General features: G+C 43.7%; 1 protein-coding gene across 1 annotated transcript; it reads left to right on the top strand.

Annotated features, from left to right (window-relative positions):
* Positions 1–2,140: 2,140 nt before the first annotated feature.
* Positions 2,141–14,384, top strand: Rbm22 (RNA binding motif protein 22). Its single transcript, XM_027402835.2, has 11 exons — positions 2,141–2,300; positions 2,670–2,723; positions 4,337–4,366; positions 5,182–5,314; positions 6,417–6,517; positions 7,421–7,593; positions 8,230–8,430; positions 10,294–10,458; positions 11,485–11,573; positions 11,730–11,861; positions 12,745–14,384. The coding sequence occupies exons 1-11, from the start codon at positions 2,247–2,249 to the stop codon at positions 12,873–12,875; spliced, it is 1,263 nt and encodes a 420-aa protein (XP_027258636.1). The 5' UTR covers positions 2,141–2,246; the 3' UTR covers positions 12,876–14,384.
* Positions 14,385–15,942: the final 1,558 nt, after the last annotated feature.

The raw sequence follows: 15,942 nt of genomic DNA, 5'->3' as shown, positions 1-15,942 counted from the left end.
CTCTCCTGCCCCTCCCTTCATTCTTTATGTAAATTAACTTGGTGGAGTAATTCATCAAGCCCTGCCTTGTGGTGGCACACGCCTTTAATGCCAGCGCTAGGTAGGCAAGGCCAACCTAGCCTATATAGTGAATTCTAGGACTGCAGAGAGACCCTATCTCAAAAAAAAAAAAAGGTAATTCCCTGGAACATACAGGTGGATGTACCAGCATTTATCTCCTGGCTCATTACTTGTAAAGATATCCTTTAAAATATTCAAAATGGGGGTTGCTGTTGGATCTCCTATCCCAGCTTTCCCTACCTCCCTGTCTATTGACCATTCAGCTTTTTTTTTTAAAGATTTTATTATGTGTACAGTGTTCTGCCTGCATGTATCCCTGCAGGCTAGAGGAGGGCACCAGATCTCATTACAGATGCTTGTGGGCCACCATGTGGTTGCTGGGAATTGAAATCAGGACCTCTGGAAGAGCAGCCAGTGCTCTTAACCTCTGAGCCATCTCTCATCTCTCCACCCCCCCCCCAGCTTCCTACACCAAACAGGTGTCTTATAGCTTAAGAAGCCTAAAGAAAATAGAGGATAGGAAAGCCATGATACACTGAAGGGAATCATCAAAACAACACAACCCTGACCTAGTACTGTTAAGTAGATCCTTCAAACTCCACACAATAGGGCTCAACAGGACATAATCCACTTTAAATCCAGAAGCATCTGTATAAGGACAGAACATAAATCAGTCATTGCTGTAGGCTGAATATGAAGCTGAGCTGACTGCCTACAAGCACATCAAAACTTTGGGATGAGCCGGGCAGTGGCAGCACAAGCCTTTAATCCCGGTACTCAGGAGGCAGAGGCAGGGAGTGTAGCCCGATATACAGAGCAAGTCCCAAGGCTCCAAAGCTACACAGAGAAATCCTGTCTTGACAAAACGGGGGGGGGGGGGGGGCACGGGTGGGGATGACTTTGGGATGATGAAAATATGAATACATAAAAAAGAGAAAATCTTTGAGCAGTTTGGTGACTGATTAGAAAAAAAATAATGAAGCTGGGCAGTGGTGGTGCACGCCTTTAATCCCAGCACTCAGGAGGCAGAGGCAGGTGAATCTCTGTGAGTTCGACACCAGCCTGCTCTACAAAGCTACACAGAGACACCCTGTATCAAAAAAACAAAAACAGTATTAAAATGATCAGGCTTGGGGACACAGACCTATAATGCCAGCCACGTAGGAGACTAAGGAAAGAGTATTACAAATTGAGACAGGGCCTTCCTGGGCTACAGAGTAGTTCAAGGGCAGAGAGCAACTTAATGAGGCCCAGACACAAGATAAATAAAAATATAGAAAGGGACATGGTAGTGTATGCTTTTAATCTCAGCACTCAGGAGGCAGAGGAAGAGGACCTGTAGTTACAGGCCAACCTACTCTACATAGTGAGTTCAAGACTACATAGTGCCACCCTGTCTCAAAACATTTGTAGAATGGTTGGGAGTTTAAAAACTCGTAAACTCGGACTTGTAGGTCCCTTTTCATGTCAGAAGTTAGAAAAAATGAGAGAGATGGCTCAAGAGCCCTGGCTGTTCTTCCAGAGGTGCTGAGTTCAATTCCCAGCAATCCCATGGTGGCTCACAACCATGTATAATGTGATCTGGTGATCTGGTGCACTCTTCTGGCTTCCAAGAACACTGTACACATAATATTTTTATAAAGGATAAAAAGTTAGAAACACTAATGTCTTGGGATCTGTGGGTTCATCGTTTTTTAGATCCAAAAATGTTAATTCATCTTAACCTCTATTTCCTTTTATATAAAAGAGGAACCACCATGCTAGCCATAATGGTAGGTGGGGTGGCAAAGATAAAGGCTATCCAGCTAAATACGATTTCCTGACAATGAATCCGCTCTAGACTAAAGGATGTCCAACCTTATACCAAAGTGATTCGTTGTCTTCTACAGTAAAATTACTAGACGTTCTGTATTTTTGTATTCTAAGTGTAACAACGGGAGGGCTACTAAAGGCCGCGTGTGGACCCCAGCCTCGGTCGGTGGTCCTCCATCCGTTCCTTTATCCTCTGGCAGCAAGGATGCGCTCTAGGCAGCAGGGCGGAAGCGCCGTGAACAGCCGCGCTCTGACGCGAGGCCCCGCCCCTCGGCGCGCAAATTATACGTAGCGCGGCGCCCGTCCGGAGTCTGCCGGGATTGTGGCGGTCGGTCTCCCGAATCGGAAGCCGGCGCTGCCTCGGGACTCCCGATATGGCGACTTCTCTGGGTTCCAACACCTACAACAGGCAGAACTGGGAGGACGCGGTGAGTGCGCGCCGGAGGAGGACGCGGGGGCTGAGAGGCTTGGCGGGATGGGAGACTATACCCCGGGCTGCGGCGGCATCGGCCAGAGCCGCGCTGCGGCCTAGCCAGGCGGGGCAGCGGGAGGAGAGCCCTCGTGCGGCGGAGCAGGGTCCCGGGACTAGCGCTGTCCACCCGACGACTCCACACTTCCCAGATGCTTTCTTTTCTTCCGTTTGCCGGAAGTGCAGACAGCGCCCCTTCCCGCTCCGCGGCCAGTGCCGGAGCTGGGGCTCCTGCCAACCTTGCACCCTTCCCCGCCCCAGAATGTGACTGAGGGAGCGGGGTCTTCGGGACTTGATCTTCAACCATATTTCCCATTTTTTTCCCCAGGACTTCCCCATACTATGTCAGACGTGTCTTGGAGAAAACCCTTATATACGAATGGTGAGTGCTTGCCTGTGCGGCGGGAATTAACTGTACAATACATTGTGGTCCTTGCATGCTGATAGTAAAGTGTTTCTCTTGGCCGTTAGAAGAATTGATGCTCTTTTACTAGCCCGCAGTACAGGACAACTTGCAAGGTAATGCCATCCGTAGTCCTCTCCTAGACCCTGAGCAATAATACTGTAATGTAGGAGCTGTAACATAACAGCTAATACTTGTTGAGCATCTACCTAGAAAGTAGGTCTGTTGATGGGAGAGTATACCTTTTTGGGTTTTCGAGACAGGGTTTCTCTGTACCTTTTGGAGGTTATCCTGGAACGAGCTCAGACCTGGTTGGCCGTGAACTCAACAGAAATACGTCTGGGCCTCTTGAAAGCTGGGATTAAAGGCATGTGCCGCCACCATCAGGAGATTATTGTCTTAAATCCCAGCCTTTAAGCTAGTGGATCTCTGTGAGTTCAGGCCATTCAGTACTGGGATTAAAGGCGTGGGCCAGCAACGCCCAGCTGATTTTTTTTTTTTTTTTAGTTATTTATCTAGGTTATCATACAAAGTAATGGGTTTCATTTTGTCATTTTTCATACATATGTCATACTTTGTTTTCAATTATTTCCTCTTCCACTGCCCTCTACTTTTCTTCCTGCCCCTTTCTGGCTAGTTTTCTTATTTCCCCCAGTTGACTGTTCTTTCTTTTACTGGGAGTGGTTTGAGACAGGGTTCTCTGTATCTTTGAAGCCTGTCCTGGAACTCACTCTGTAGACTAGGCTGACCTCAAACTCACAGTATCACAGTGATCTGCCAGTCTGCCTCCCAACGCTGGGATTAAAGGCATGTACCACCACTGCCCAACAGGATCCTTTTTCTAGGTTCATAATCTACACACACACACAGCACAATTTGAACGCTAGGCTCCATGTGTAAGAGAAAATATGGTGTTTCCATTAGGATTTTTAGTTCTTGAGAGCCAGAAGTAAATATAAGATACTTGAGAAGTATCTGAGAAGATACTTGCTTGGCCCATGTACTCTTCCAAGAATATGACCTTGTTGGTATATCTGTCTTAATTCCATTTCTCTTGCTTATGATAAAAGACCCTGACACAAACAGCTTAGGAGAGGATTTATTTGCCTTACAGTTCATAGTTACAGTCCATCATTGTGGGGTAGTCAGACAACAGGAACTTGAAGCAACTGGTCACATTATATTCGAGTCAAGAGCAGAGAATGAACACATGTGTACATGCTAGTGCTAAGCCACTTCTTTGGTTCAGGGTCCGAAATCTGGGAATGGTGCAGCCCACAATCAGGCTGGATCTTACCACATCAACTATAGAAATGAAGATAGATTCCAGAGACATGCCCACAGGCTGATGTGGTCTAGATAGCTCATTCTAGGTTATGTCAAGTTGACAATCAGATCTAACCTTTACATTATTTCTTATCGTATCCCCCAACTAAAAGATGATTTCAGTTTGGTTTGATTACCTTTATTGGCAGTGCTAGGGATCTCCAGACACATAGCATGTTTTGTACTTAGGGGTAAAAAACAGACACTTGGGTAAGTTTCTTTGGTTGTGTTTTCTCTGCTGTAATTCCAGTTCTTTTCTATTTCAGACCAAAGAAAAATACGGAAAAGAATGCAAAGTAAGTGTGCCTATTAAGAAGTAGCTATTTCATTTTCTTTATCCCTTTTCTTCCCTTTATTCTACCAAATTGGCTTTGTACTTACTAAGTTTTGAGGTCCTTGCAGTAGAGTTCATGCTCACAGCTTTCATGTGTTATTGATATATTCAGTGGCTGACAACTAATATGGGAAATAAGAAAGGGACACTTTCTAATGTAGATTCATAAGCAGGTTTCTGAGTCTGCACTGATGACCATGAGTCTGTGTGCCCAGTGTTGTTTGACTACACAGCATTTCAGCTAAGGAGGAGGGTTGGGGCTGTCACGGTATTCTCAAAGACATATTTTCTGCTTCAGAGTTCATGCTCACAGCTTTCATGTGTTATTGATATATTCAGTGGCTGACAACTAATATGGGAAATAAGAAAGGGACACTTTCTAATGTAGATTCATAAGCAGGTTTCTGAGTCTGCACTGATGACCATGAGTCTGTGTGCCCAGTGTTGTTTGACTACACAGCATTTCACCTAAGGAGGAGGGTTGGGGCTGTCACGGTATTCTCAAAGACATATTTTCTGCTTCGCTTTCCCTGTTCCTCACCAAAAAGATAGTCTGATTTTTTATGTTTGCCTTTAGGTAGGAGGACTTGACTTTCTGAATATTTACTTTTGTACTTTGTGAGCTTTTTAACTCCTAGAAAAGAGAAAATAAATGGAATTGAGGGTTAGCTGACATATACATTAGGTGGTTGCTAAAGTCAACTCGCTATACTTAGTAAATCCAGATTGAGTGCGGTCAGGACCATTAACATTCTGTGGTTCTTGGTGTGTGTTCAGATCTGTGCCAGACCATTCACAGTGTTTCGTTGGTGCCCCGGGGTCCGCATGCGCTTCAAGAAGACTGAAGTGTGTCAAACCTGCAGTAAATTGAAGAATGTTTGTCAGACCTGCCTATTAGACCTAGAGTATGGTATGTTTGCCACATCCACTAGACTTGAAAGTGTATAAGTAACCTGAACAAGACACCAGCCTGATGTCTCCCACTCCTTCCCCATCTCTGGTTCTGATCCCACCATAGAATGTCCGATGTGATCTGCTTTTCCCAGGCATAAATTCACAGTTAGCCTGCTGTGAAGTCCTATTGAGCAGTAGTAGGAACTTCAGGAACAATTGGGAAGAAATCACAACTAAAGTCCCAACCAGAAGTTCCTGGGCTAATTATGCTGTGGACTTTTGTTTCAGCCATACTGTTAGGACTGGGCATTGCTACTATTTCAAAAACAATCTGCTTCTAGGACATTTTTTTTTTATGTAAATGTTACTTTCCTTTCCAAAAAAAAGTGATCTACCAGCAAGGAAAAGTAGAGAGAGAGAGAGAGAGAGAGAGAGAGAGAGAGAGAGAGAGAGAGAGAGAGAGAGAGAGAGAGAGAGTGTGAGTGTTCTGGCTACATATTGTTTAATATTATTCATGTTTGTCAGGAGCACTCAGGCCTGGAGTACAGTGACCCTTTAATGTAATGCTATCCATAGGTCCTTTGAGACCAATTTAACAATAAACCATTGTGTTATGTGGATTTTAAGTAAATTTGGTAAAGCTAGATACCAAACTTATTTGGCAGTGGCTAAAGTCTATTCTTTGAAATGATTTTCTAAAACATTCACCTCACCAAACTCCTTGACAGCACAGGAATTTGGACAGTTTCTTAGGATGGTATATAGCAGTCATTAGCCTGATGGTGCTAAACAGTTTGGTTTTAAAATATTGTAAGCTGTCACCAAATGGGTGGATGATCTCTGTGGGGGTGGAGTGCACATGTGAGTGCAGGGCAGAGTCCAGAAAAGAGTGTCAGCTTCTGGAGCCGGGGTTACAGCGAACCACCCTGCATGGTTATAAGCAACTGCACTCTGGTCCTGTGCAGGGACAGTATGTACTCTGAACCACTGGACCATCTCTCTCACCCCCACCAAGTAGGAAAGAGAGGGAAGGATGATGTTGTAGTTTATGTACCTATTCAGTGTGAATGTATTTTCAAATCTATATGATGTTTTTTTCCTCCATTTCTTTGTAACAGGCCTACCCATCCAAGTTCGTGATGCAGGATTGTCATTTAAAGATGACATGCCCAAATCAGATGTCAACAAAGAATATTACACACAAAATATGGAAAGAGAAGTATGTTTTTTTATTTTAACTAAAATAAAATTCTATCACTTCCTCTTTCTAACCCCTCCGGTGTCTTCTCCCTCCAACCCCTCCCAACACCCCCATTGATAGCCTCTTTTTCTTTGATTATTATTGTTTATGTGTGTATGTACTTCAGTGTGCAAACATAAATACAGCCTGCTAAGTCCATTTAATGTGGCTTATGTGCATATGAGTTCAAGGCTGACCACTTTGTACTGGATAACTTAAGGGGCTCATCCCCAGAAGAGACTCTGTCTCAGCAGTCATTAGTTGCTTGTAGTTCTGTAGTTCTTTGTCTAAGGATGGAACCTATGAGATTTCCTCTTTTTGAATTAGTAGTTTTTTTGGTTTTTGTTTTTGTTTTTTTTTTTTTTTTTTTTGAGACTGGGTTTCTCTGTAGCCTGGGCTATCCTGGAACTCACTCTGTCGACCAGGGTGGCCTTGAACTCACAGCTTAGCCTGCCTCTCCCCAAGTACTAGCGTTAAAGGCATGTTCCTTTACACACACCCTCATATTAGTATATTTGTTACTCATGTCTTTATTTAGGCAGCTATATTGTTGGGATATCATGGATGTAGCTTCCATTTCATTTGTTTTTATTTTTGTTTTTTTTACCCAATGCCATTTCTAGGAAACACAATCTTACACTAGACTTTCTGGTCCTGTGGCCACTTTCTTTTTCTTGGGGGAGGAGGGAGAGTTCTCTGTATCTTTGGAGGCTGTCCTAGAACCAGGCTCATCTCCAACTCAGAGATCCGCCTGCCTCTGCCTCCTGAGTGCTGGGATATGTGGTGCTAAGAATTGAATCCAGGGCCTTGTGATTGATGTAGTTTTGTATTTGATAAAAATCCTAATGAATTGATAGCCTATAAAATTATCTCTTCATGCAGATTTCTAACTCTGATGGAACACGACCAGTTGGCATGCTGGGAAAAGCTACATCTACCAGTGACATGCTGCTCAAATTGGCCCGGACCACACCATACTACAAAAGGAATCGGCCTCACATTTGTTCCTTCTGGGTGAAAGGAGAATGTAAGAGAGGAGAGGAGTGTCCATACAGGTAAGAACTGAGCCTCACTTCCTATATTTTCTTTCCAACAGCTGATTAGTGGGAGACTCTAGCTTAAACTCATGCTTTAGCATCTAAAGCTCTTATGGACTGGTTTGCATGTAGAGTATTTTACAGGAGCCTAGCTAAATTATATTTTCTCCTTAATGACTAAGAGAAACTAAATTGCTATGTCATATAATGTACATGCTGACCTTGAAGTTTCTAAGATAATTTAGTGTCATCGTTTAAGTTGTTTGAGTAGCAAAATATAGTTAAAAAGTCAAAATAAGATCAGACTTCTGCAGGCTACTTTTGTTTCAGCCAATACTACCAAACAGCAGAAATTGGGGGTTCCAGCTAATGATTTGTTAGCTATAAATCTCCCCACTCCCCCAAATATATGGCCTTTTTCTGAGGTAAAGTCCATAGCTTTAATCAGATTCCATTACAACAAATATAAGTGGATTACTTAGATGATTAGGAAGTCTTTGTGTGGTATAGTAATCCCTTGGTATTTGTTTTTGTTTAGTAACAGTATTTTTGTATAGACATGGTTTCTAGTTTGAAAAGCATTTAAGTAGCTCCTGTAGAGTCATCATTTTTCCGTTCATTTCAACTTTGTGCTTTTTCATTTGTGAATCTCAGACACGAGAAGCCTACCGATCCAGATGACCCCCTTGCTGATCAGAATATAAAAGACCGGTACTATGGAATTAATGACCCTGTAGCCGATAAGCTTCTAAAGCGGGCTTCAACTATGCCTCGTCTAGACCCACCAGAGGATAAGACCATCACCACTCTTTATGTGGGTGGTCTGGGAGACACCATTACTGAAACAGATCTCAGGTTTGTGGGCATCATTTCAGAACTCTCCTTGCTTTTAACTGCATTGAAATAAATAGTTTGCAAAAAGCACCACCAAATATAATTCTAAGTCAGGTTCATTTTTAAGCCATCCTATCATTGATTTGAATGCTGACTGAAAGTTTTATAAAATTCTTTTTTGTTGTTTTTTTGTTTTTCAAGACAGGATTTCTCTGTATAACAGCTCTGGCTGTCCTAGTTCTGTAGACCAGGCTGGCCTCAGAGATCCGCCTGTCTCTGCCTACCAAGTGCTGGGATTAAAGGTGTGTGCCACCACCGCCCAGCTAAAATTCTTTTTTATGATGCCAATATAGTTGCATTTCTCAAGAGTGATTTTTCATCTTTGTATCAGAAAATAAAATATGGGCCTAGTGGTCAATTTGGATTCTTTTTGTTTAATTACTGTGTGATGTATGTGTAGGCTTGTGCAAGTGGCTGCGAGTACCCAAAGAGACCATAGGTGTTAGAGCATCCTAGAGCTGGAGTTACAGGTATTTGAGCCACTCTCCATGGGTACTGGAAATCAAACTTAGTCCTTTCCAAGAGCAGCATGTTCTCTTAACTGCTGAGCCATCTCTCCAGCCCCTAGTTTGAATTCTTAAAGGATGAAAACACATGCATACGCATCCAATTGTTATGAAGGGTAGTGAGCACTGTGACTCTGAAACTTTTTTGGTTTAATTATTGCTTTTTTAGCAAAGATTCTGATTTAATTTGTATTTCTGGCTTAGTCTGTGCTTGACTAGATGAGATATCTTTTCCAGTGAAATGATGTAGAGAAGAAACTCCTGACCTTGGTATCTGTCTCTGTCAAACCCTATCTCATTGAGCTAGTAATCTCCAGGACCAGCTAGCTTTTTATAAAAGGACTAGAGAAAATACTTTGGTTCAGTGGGGTGCCTGTGATCTCTTCTGAATATTGCTCCTTTTTTGTTCATTTAGGGCTTTTGATACAGAGTTTCCTACAGTTCAGCCTAGCCTGGAGAACTTAAATGACCTTAAACTCCTGATCCTCTTGCCTCCACCTCCTGAGTACTAGGATGATAAATATTAGCCACCAGATCTGACTTGTTTTGTTTGATTCATTTATTTATCTGTCTATCTATATATCTATATATCTATTTATTTACGGTTGTTAGACAGGGTCTTGTCTTGTAGCTTAGAGGCATGAAACTCAAGATCTTCCCTTCTCTCTGGTACTAGGATCTGTGCATGGGCCACCACGCCTGGCTTTCTACTTTGTCTTCCACTTTCTTCCTTCTTTCAGTTTTAAGCATTTTTTTATTTATTTCATTCAATATTTGTATTCATTTATTTTTCCAGTGCTAGGAATTGAACTGAGGGCCTCACACATACTAGACAAGTGCCATTGAGCCACACAGTCCTCAACCCTTAAACATTTTTTGAAGCATTCTTGGTTCATGGCTGGGCATGGTAGCATTTGCTTACAGTCCCAGCAGAGGCAGAAAGATCAGTTGACCCCATGAGTTCAAAATTAACCTGTGTAACATGACAAGGCTCCATCTTAAGTGAAAATAGTCTTAACTCACAGACCATAATAGCTGTAGTTTGTCAGTGCCTTATACTAGGAGTGGAAAGTATGGCTCTTAAGTCACCAAGTAAAACCCGTCCCCTCCTCCACAAGAACAATCCAGAGATACATGAGAGCTCTTTTTAATTTTCCTTTATCTCCAAGAAGTAGCACCTGCATTAGGGCCAGGTACAAGGAAAACCTAAAGACAGGCATATGTCCATGGGGCCACCTGTTTAGTTCGTAGGCCATTTCTGTTTTAAGAGGCAGTGTCTGGGTTGCTAACCTGTTTTCCTTGGCCTGTGTTCCTTCAGAAATCACTTCTACCAGTTCGGCGAGATCCGAACAATCACTGTTGTGCAGAGGCAGCAGTGTGCCTTTATCCAGTTTGCCACCAGGCAGGCTGCTGAGGTGGCTGCTGAGAAGTCCTTTAACAAGCTCATCGTGAATGGCCGCAGACTCAATGTGAAATGGGGAAGGTATGAACAAGACTGTTCTAAACTGTTTTCATCTGGATGCAAAAGCCTTGGATAAACAGGTTTGACAGGGCCTGATCCTTCTCTAGTGTTTATATTTTAGTTTATGTGTATAGATGTTTTGAATACATGTATGTCTGCACCACTTGTGTGCTTGGTGCCAGAAGAGGGTGTTGGATCTCCTAGGACTGGAGTTATAGATATTTATGAGTCACCATGTGGGTGCTGGGAATTGAACCAGTGTCCTTTAAAGAGCACCCATCGCTCTTAACGGCTGAGCCATCCCTCCATCCCCCTTCTTTAGTATTTGATTTCTGTGACTGTTGGAAGCATCTTACTTTAGAAATGTTTTTAAGGTCTTGCTCTGATAACCTGCTCCTTTGGAGTTCATGTTTTTCCAGCCACTATGATCCAAGCATAATGCCAGATTGCCAAAGGAAGATGTTGAGGGTTTCAGTTGATTGACCTAGGTTGTCCCCTCCAGCCTGAGCTGGAGAAGTGAGGAAAGGGATAAACAGAAGAATAAATGTTTTAAGATTGAAATTGACTGCATAAGAGGGATAAATAATATCTTGGAAGCAGAGAGGAGTACGCTGATAGCAGCTCCCTTGGTGGAGTGCTTTCTGTATGCTGGGCACTCTCTGCGCACATGAAAGTTGTCTTCTCTAGCAGTGACAGTGGTTTTGGTTTGGGTTTTTTGAGACAATGTTTCTCTATGTAGCCCTGGCTGTTCTGGAACTCACTAGACCAGGCTGTCTTGGAACTCATAAAAATCTGCCTTCTATCTCCTAAATGCTGGGATTAAAGGTGTGGGCCACCTTGTCTGGCCAATGACAGTTTTGAACCCAGATATTTCCACCTTCAAAAAACCTTGCTTTCAACCACTTTACACTTTGTCATCTCTGGGAAAAGAATGTTTGCTAAAAGGGGAAGGAGTGGTGGAACTCGATTTTACTGGGGAGTGAGTTAAGCAGTGGTGTTAAAGAAGACCATACAGGGTGCTGATCTCCTGTGCATGTATGTCTCCAGATCCCAAGCAGCCAGAGGCAAAGAAAAGGAGAAGGATGGAACCACAGACTCTGGGATCAAGCTAGAGCCTGTACCAGGACTTCCTGGGGGTAAGTGCAAACTTCTTGCTGATAGAAACTCCAGTCGGCTGGGGTTTCTCAGTTAGAAGAGGCCAGACTCTGTCAGCTGTGCAACAAACCCAGGATATAATCGGTGGAAATACGGTATTGATTGTCTTCCCTTCTAAGTGTCTTTTTCCTCTCCAGCTCTACCTCCTCCTCCTGCTGCAGAAGAGGAGGCATCTGCCAACTACTTCAACCTGCCCCCAAGTGGCCCTCCAGCAGTGGTGAACATTGCCCTGCCCCCACCCCCTGGGATCGCCCCACCTCCACCCCCAGGTAATTGCCTTCTTCCTTCCTGGCCCAGAGAAGGCCTTGTAAAAGTCCTGCACCTGAGTTGAATCTGAGGCAGCTCTGGGCAAAGCTGATAGGTGGAGAGTCCTGATGTTTTCCTCTTCTTCTGGAGTAGGAGAGGAAAGGCACCACTCTGTAAGTCTGAGCATAGCTATCATAGGATAGGAATTACTGCAGGCATCTGCCACCAGTCTGTTTCTCATTGTAAATTTTGTCCTAACTGTTACCTGTCCACAGCAGGATGTGGGCATTATATCAGGATGGGAATCAGTAAACCACTGCTTTCGCCAGAAAACTTGCTACAAAGAGACTTGTCATATGAATGACATGGAGTTTTGGTCATGGAATCGAGTTACATTTCGGCTCTTATTCTTTTTCATGTCAGTAGCCACTAATAAAGAGTTCAAGTGGTAGCACCCCATATGAATGTCCATGACAGTGTGAACAATATAGGAAATAGTGGGTGGCTAGTGTTCTTTTGATGGTGAGCCCATATGTTTGAAGAAAGTCATTTCCATTCTGGAATCAGCCATTGAGGCTAATGACAGAAAGGATCTTGACAAGGGCCTGGTTTTTTTCTGGTCTCCCACATCCTGATTGACTCCTGTCTGGTAGGATTTGCTGTGTTTGATTAGTAGCTGGCAGTCAGGTGACATACTAACAGGTTCGTGAGTCTGAAGTTTTTTGAGCTGAGGGGAAAAACCAAGGGATATAGATAGATATTCCTAAGCAGGTCTTGTGCACTGACATTTACTTAACATTATGTCATCCTTGATGTATGTGTAGGTGGGTTTGATCTTAGAAAGATTCAGAGGTTTGAAAGGTTGTCAAGGGAACTGAAAGCCTAATTTTTTCTCTTCCACATCAGGTTTTGGACCACATATGTTCCACCCAATGGGACCGCCACCTCCTTTCATGAGAGCTCCAGGACCAATCCACTACCCTTCTCAGGACCCTCAGAGGATGGGAGCTCATGCTGGAAAACACAGCAGCCCCTAGCACAACATCACCACTCAGGAGCTCTGAGGAAGAAAGGGCGCTCTAAAATCCCAGTAAATGAATCCTGGGATACGTATACTTTTCCTTGCTTTGTAGTTTCCATGGTAGCTGAATGTGTTCGGATGTGGGCAGTCAGAGAACACAGCTATGCTTCCCCACATGTGTCAGAGGATCAGTGGGCCCAAAACAAGCTGCTATGAACACAGCTGCCACCACCGCCCGGCCAGTACCCAGCCTTTTTAATACTAAAAAGTTGGTAATAGGGTTGAAATAAGAACAGACAGAAAGCTGAATATAGTGGTGCGCACCTTTAATCTCAGCACTCAAGAGACAGAAGCAAGCAGATTTCTTATGAGTTTGAGGCCAGCCAGGGCTACATAGTGAATTCCAAGACATACTGAGACCCTGTCTTTAAAAAAAAAAAAAAAAATTTATAGTCTTGTCTGTGACTTTTAATAAATGGTCATTTTAAGTGTTGTTCTTACACAAGCCATTGTAAAAGAAACAGCAAAACCAAAGTGCGTCTGATGCCATTTTTTAGCTAAAATCTGTACTTCAGAACTTGGAAATCAGGGATTAAGTGGTTTCCCCCTTTTCCAGTCACCCAGATCCCCAGCTAGTTGGACAGTGTCATCCACACTACAGAAAGGTCTTCTCTTAGCTCACTGACCTGCACCTGAGGCTTCTCTGGAAACCGTCACAGGCACCTGTCACAGGCCAGAAGTGTCTGCCCAGGTTCTGTGTGCTCCCTCTGCAGCCAGGCTCAGATGAACCAACGCATGGCTTGTTTGCCATTGCTGCTACAAAGTGTTGCTAGTTCTGAGCTGCATTTCATTCTGTGTATCTTTTCTCATACTTTCCATCTTTTTTACCTCTGGAATACACATGGGAGCTTGTTGTTTTTCATGTGTAACGTAATGGATTTATCTGTAATATGTATTTAACTTCTCAAATTTTTGTTGTCTCTGGGGACTGAAAGTAACTTTAAAGAAGGGATCTTCGTAATGGAATGTATGCAGAAAAGTGCATAAGACACAGATGAACAACCAACTTAAACTATTTTAATAGACATCTGTGTAGCAGTCAGCCAGGTCTAGAAGTAGAGAACCTCCAGTCATCCCAGAAATATTTGTGATCTAATCACTCACATCCACAAACCCTTCCCTCCAGAGACACCACTATTTTATGTTGTTTCTGTGAGTAGTAACCATACAGGTGTTTGTTTGACTTGCCTTGCTCATCACTATGCTTCTGAAAGATGCCCATGTGCTACATCTAACTAGTTCATGATCATTGCTGCTAACTTTATCCATCAGGTTTCTCTATATTTTGTTGGCTAGTCTTGGTACTTTATGTTAAGAAAAGGAGACAAAATTAGAGATTTGTATGAAGGACTTGCTAGGTTCCCAAATTACATGAAATGTTTATTTGCATTTTCAGGATCCAAAATATCCTTGTTGAATAACTAACAGCACACATAGTATGGTTCCATTAAAGACCAATGGTTTACTTGTGGTCTGCTGGAATGGAGCAGAATACAGGGTACAGGGGTAGGAAGGTAAATGGGTGTGCACTGGAGAGGCCATGCTGGACAGACAATGGTCATATTTTATTAAACAGCAAAAATCACATGAGAAGGAGGGATGAGGACCTACTTTAGGGTATAGAACCCCACCCTCCCAGGATCTCTTCTGCACTGTCAGTACATTTCCTTCCCAAGAGCTTCACAAACAAGCCAACTCCTACTTTCCAGATGGTGTTGGTCTATAGATTATAGAAACTTGGCTTTCGATGACAGTCCCAAATCCAAGAGAAACATCAACTGCCAGGAATCCCAAGATTCAGGCTACTGGTTCCCTGAAACCAGGAAGGGGAGCAAAACTCCACAGAGCAAAAGAAAAATACAGCCTCTGTGTCATCCAGCCTGGCTAGGGATTCCTATCAAAGGGAACCCTTACATTAGCTTCACACTGACCAGGAATCCTGCATCCTCACAGCCTGCTTTATAAATGGCATCAACTGCAGATCTAACAGGAAGGGTTGGGGCCTCTGTGACTGTCCTGTATTGTGCTCCCAAGCCCTGCTGAAGACCTATACTTGTCCTTTGCCTTACAAGTAGAGAAGCAGAGGCTCTGTGAAATGCCTTCCCTAAGTTCACACCACTCAGAGTAAACCAAATCCTATCTAGTAGGGTGCCTCTGGTCCCCACAAGATAGAGCACTGCTCCACGATTCCAGAATGAGTAGGCATCGACTCAGCCAGCCAGTGAAATGGTTCTCTATTTGGTAGAAGTCCTTGATGGACTCTTGATTCTTCCACCCTGACTCCAGTCCGGACAACTAATTTCCTTTTAGAGATGGATATCCACATATACAGAAGAGAGAGTATGGAGAGAACCACCAAGACACTGTCACATGTGACAGTCAGCAGTGGCATCCTCGTCACTTGAATCTTTTCGGAATGGAGCATGGGAAGGTGTAAGTGTTCTGTTTTGTACCTGTTCTGTAAAGAGTGTCTCAAGTTGACGCCCTTTTCTCCCCTCCTGCTCCAGGCCTTGCCCCTTGTAGACTTCCTGATCTCCAGCTATTCTGGGCCCACACAGAAACAAATGAGGCCATCACTAACCTCTTCCTCCTTTACCCAGTAGAACCGCTGTCTCACTCGACCACAGCCTCTCCCCTTGCCAAAACACCTCACTCTTCAATTCCCATCTCAACACATGCCAAAAATGCCCTGTCACTCCTTTCCTTGATGGGCTCCCATTCCTTCTCTCAGGTCTGGTTCAAGTCTGGAAGTTTCTGAAATCCCACCCACCCTCACAGGGTTCTGAAGTGCCACCTACCCATCCAGGGTTCTCCTGTTCCATGTCATTTTGCTCTCGGCTGTCAGAATTCAACTGCCTTACAAATCTCTTCCCTGTCATTTCCCCTGAGATGTTGGCTGGCACTGTCTAGCATAGAGCCCATGTTTCAGAAACACTGAGAACATGAGCAGAGGAGAACCAGCTGTGTCTCAGCAAGTGGGAAGTCATGGGGTGCACATCTGTTAATCAGCACTTGGAAGAGGG

Source organism: Cricetulus griseus, chromosome 2, assembly GCF_003668045.3.
Source record: "Cricetulus griseus strain 17A/GY chromosome 2, alternate assembly CriGri-PICRH-1.0, whole genome shotgun sequence".
Lineage (NCBI taxonomy): Eukaryota > Metazoa > Chordata > Mammalia > Rodentia > Cricetidae > Cricetulus > Cricetulus griseus.
The sequence above is the reverse complement of the archived record's forward strand: the minus strand, read 5'-3'. Positions and strand labels throughout refer to the sequence as shown.

Bases quoted from the DNA above. Each gene is read 5' to 3' on its own strand.
- Rbm22 (XM_027402835.2), top strand. From the start codon at position 2,247: ATGGCGACTTCTCTGGGTTCCAACACCTACAACAGGCAGAACTGGGAG. The intron at 2,301-2,669 runs GTGAGTGCGCGC...TTTTTTCCCCAG, and splicing joins GGCAGAACTGGGAGGACGCG to GACTTCCCCATACTATGTCA. The intron at 8,431-10,293 runs GTTTGTGGGCAT...GTGTTCCTTCAG, and splicing joins ATTACTGAAACAGATCTCAG to AAATCACTTCTACCAGTTCG.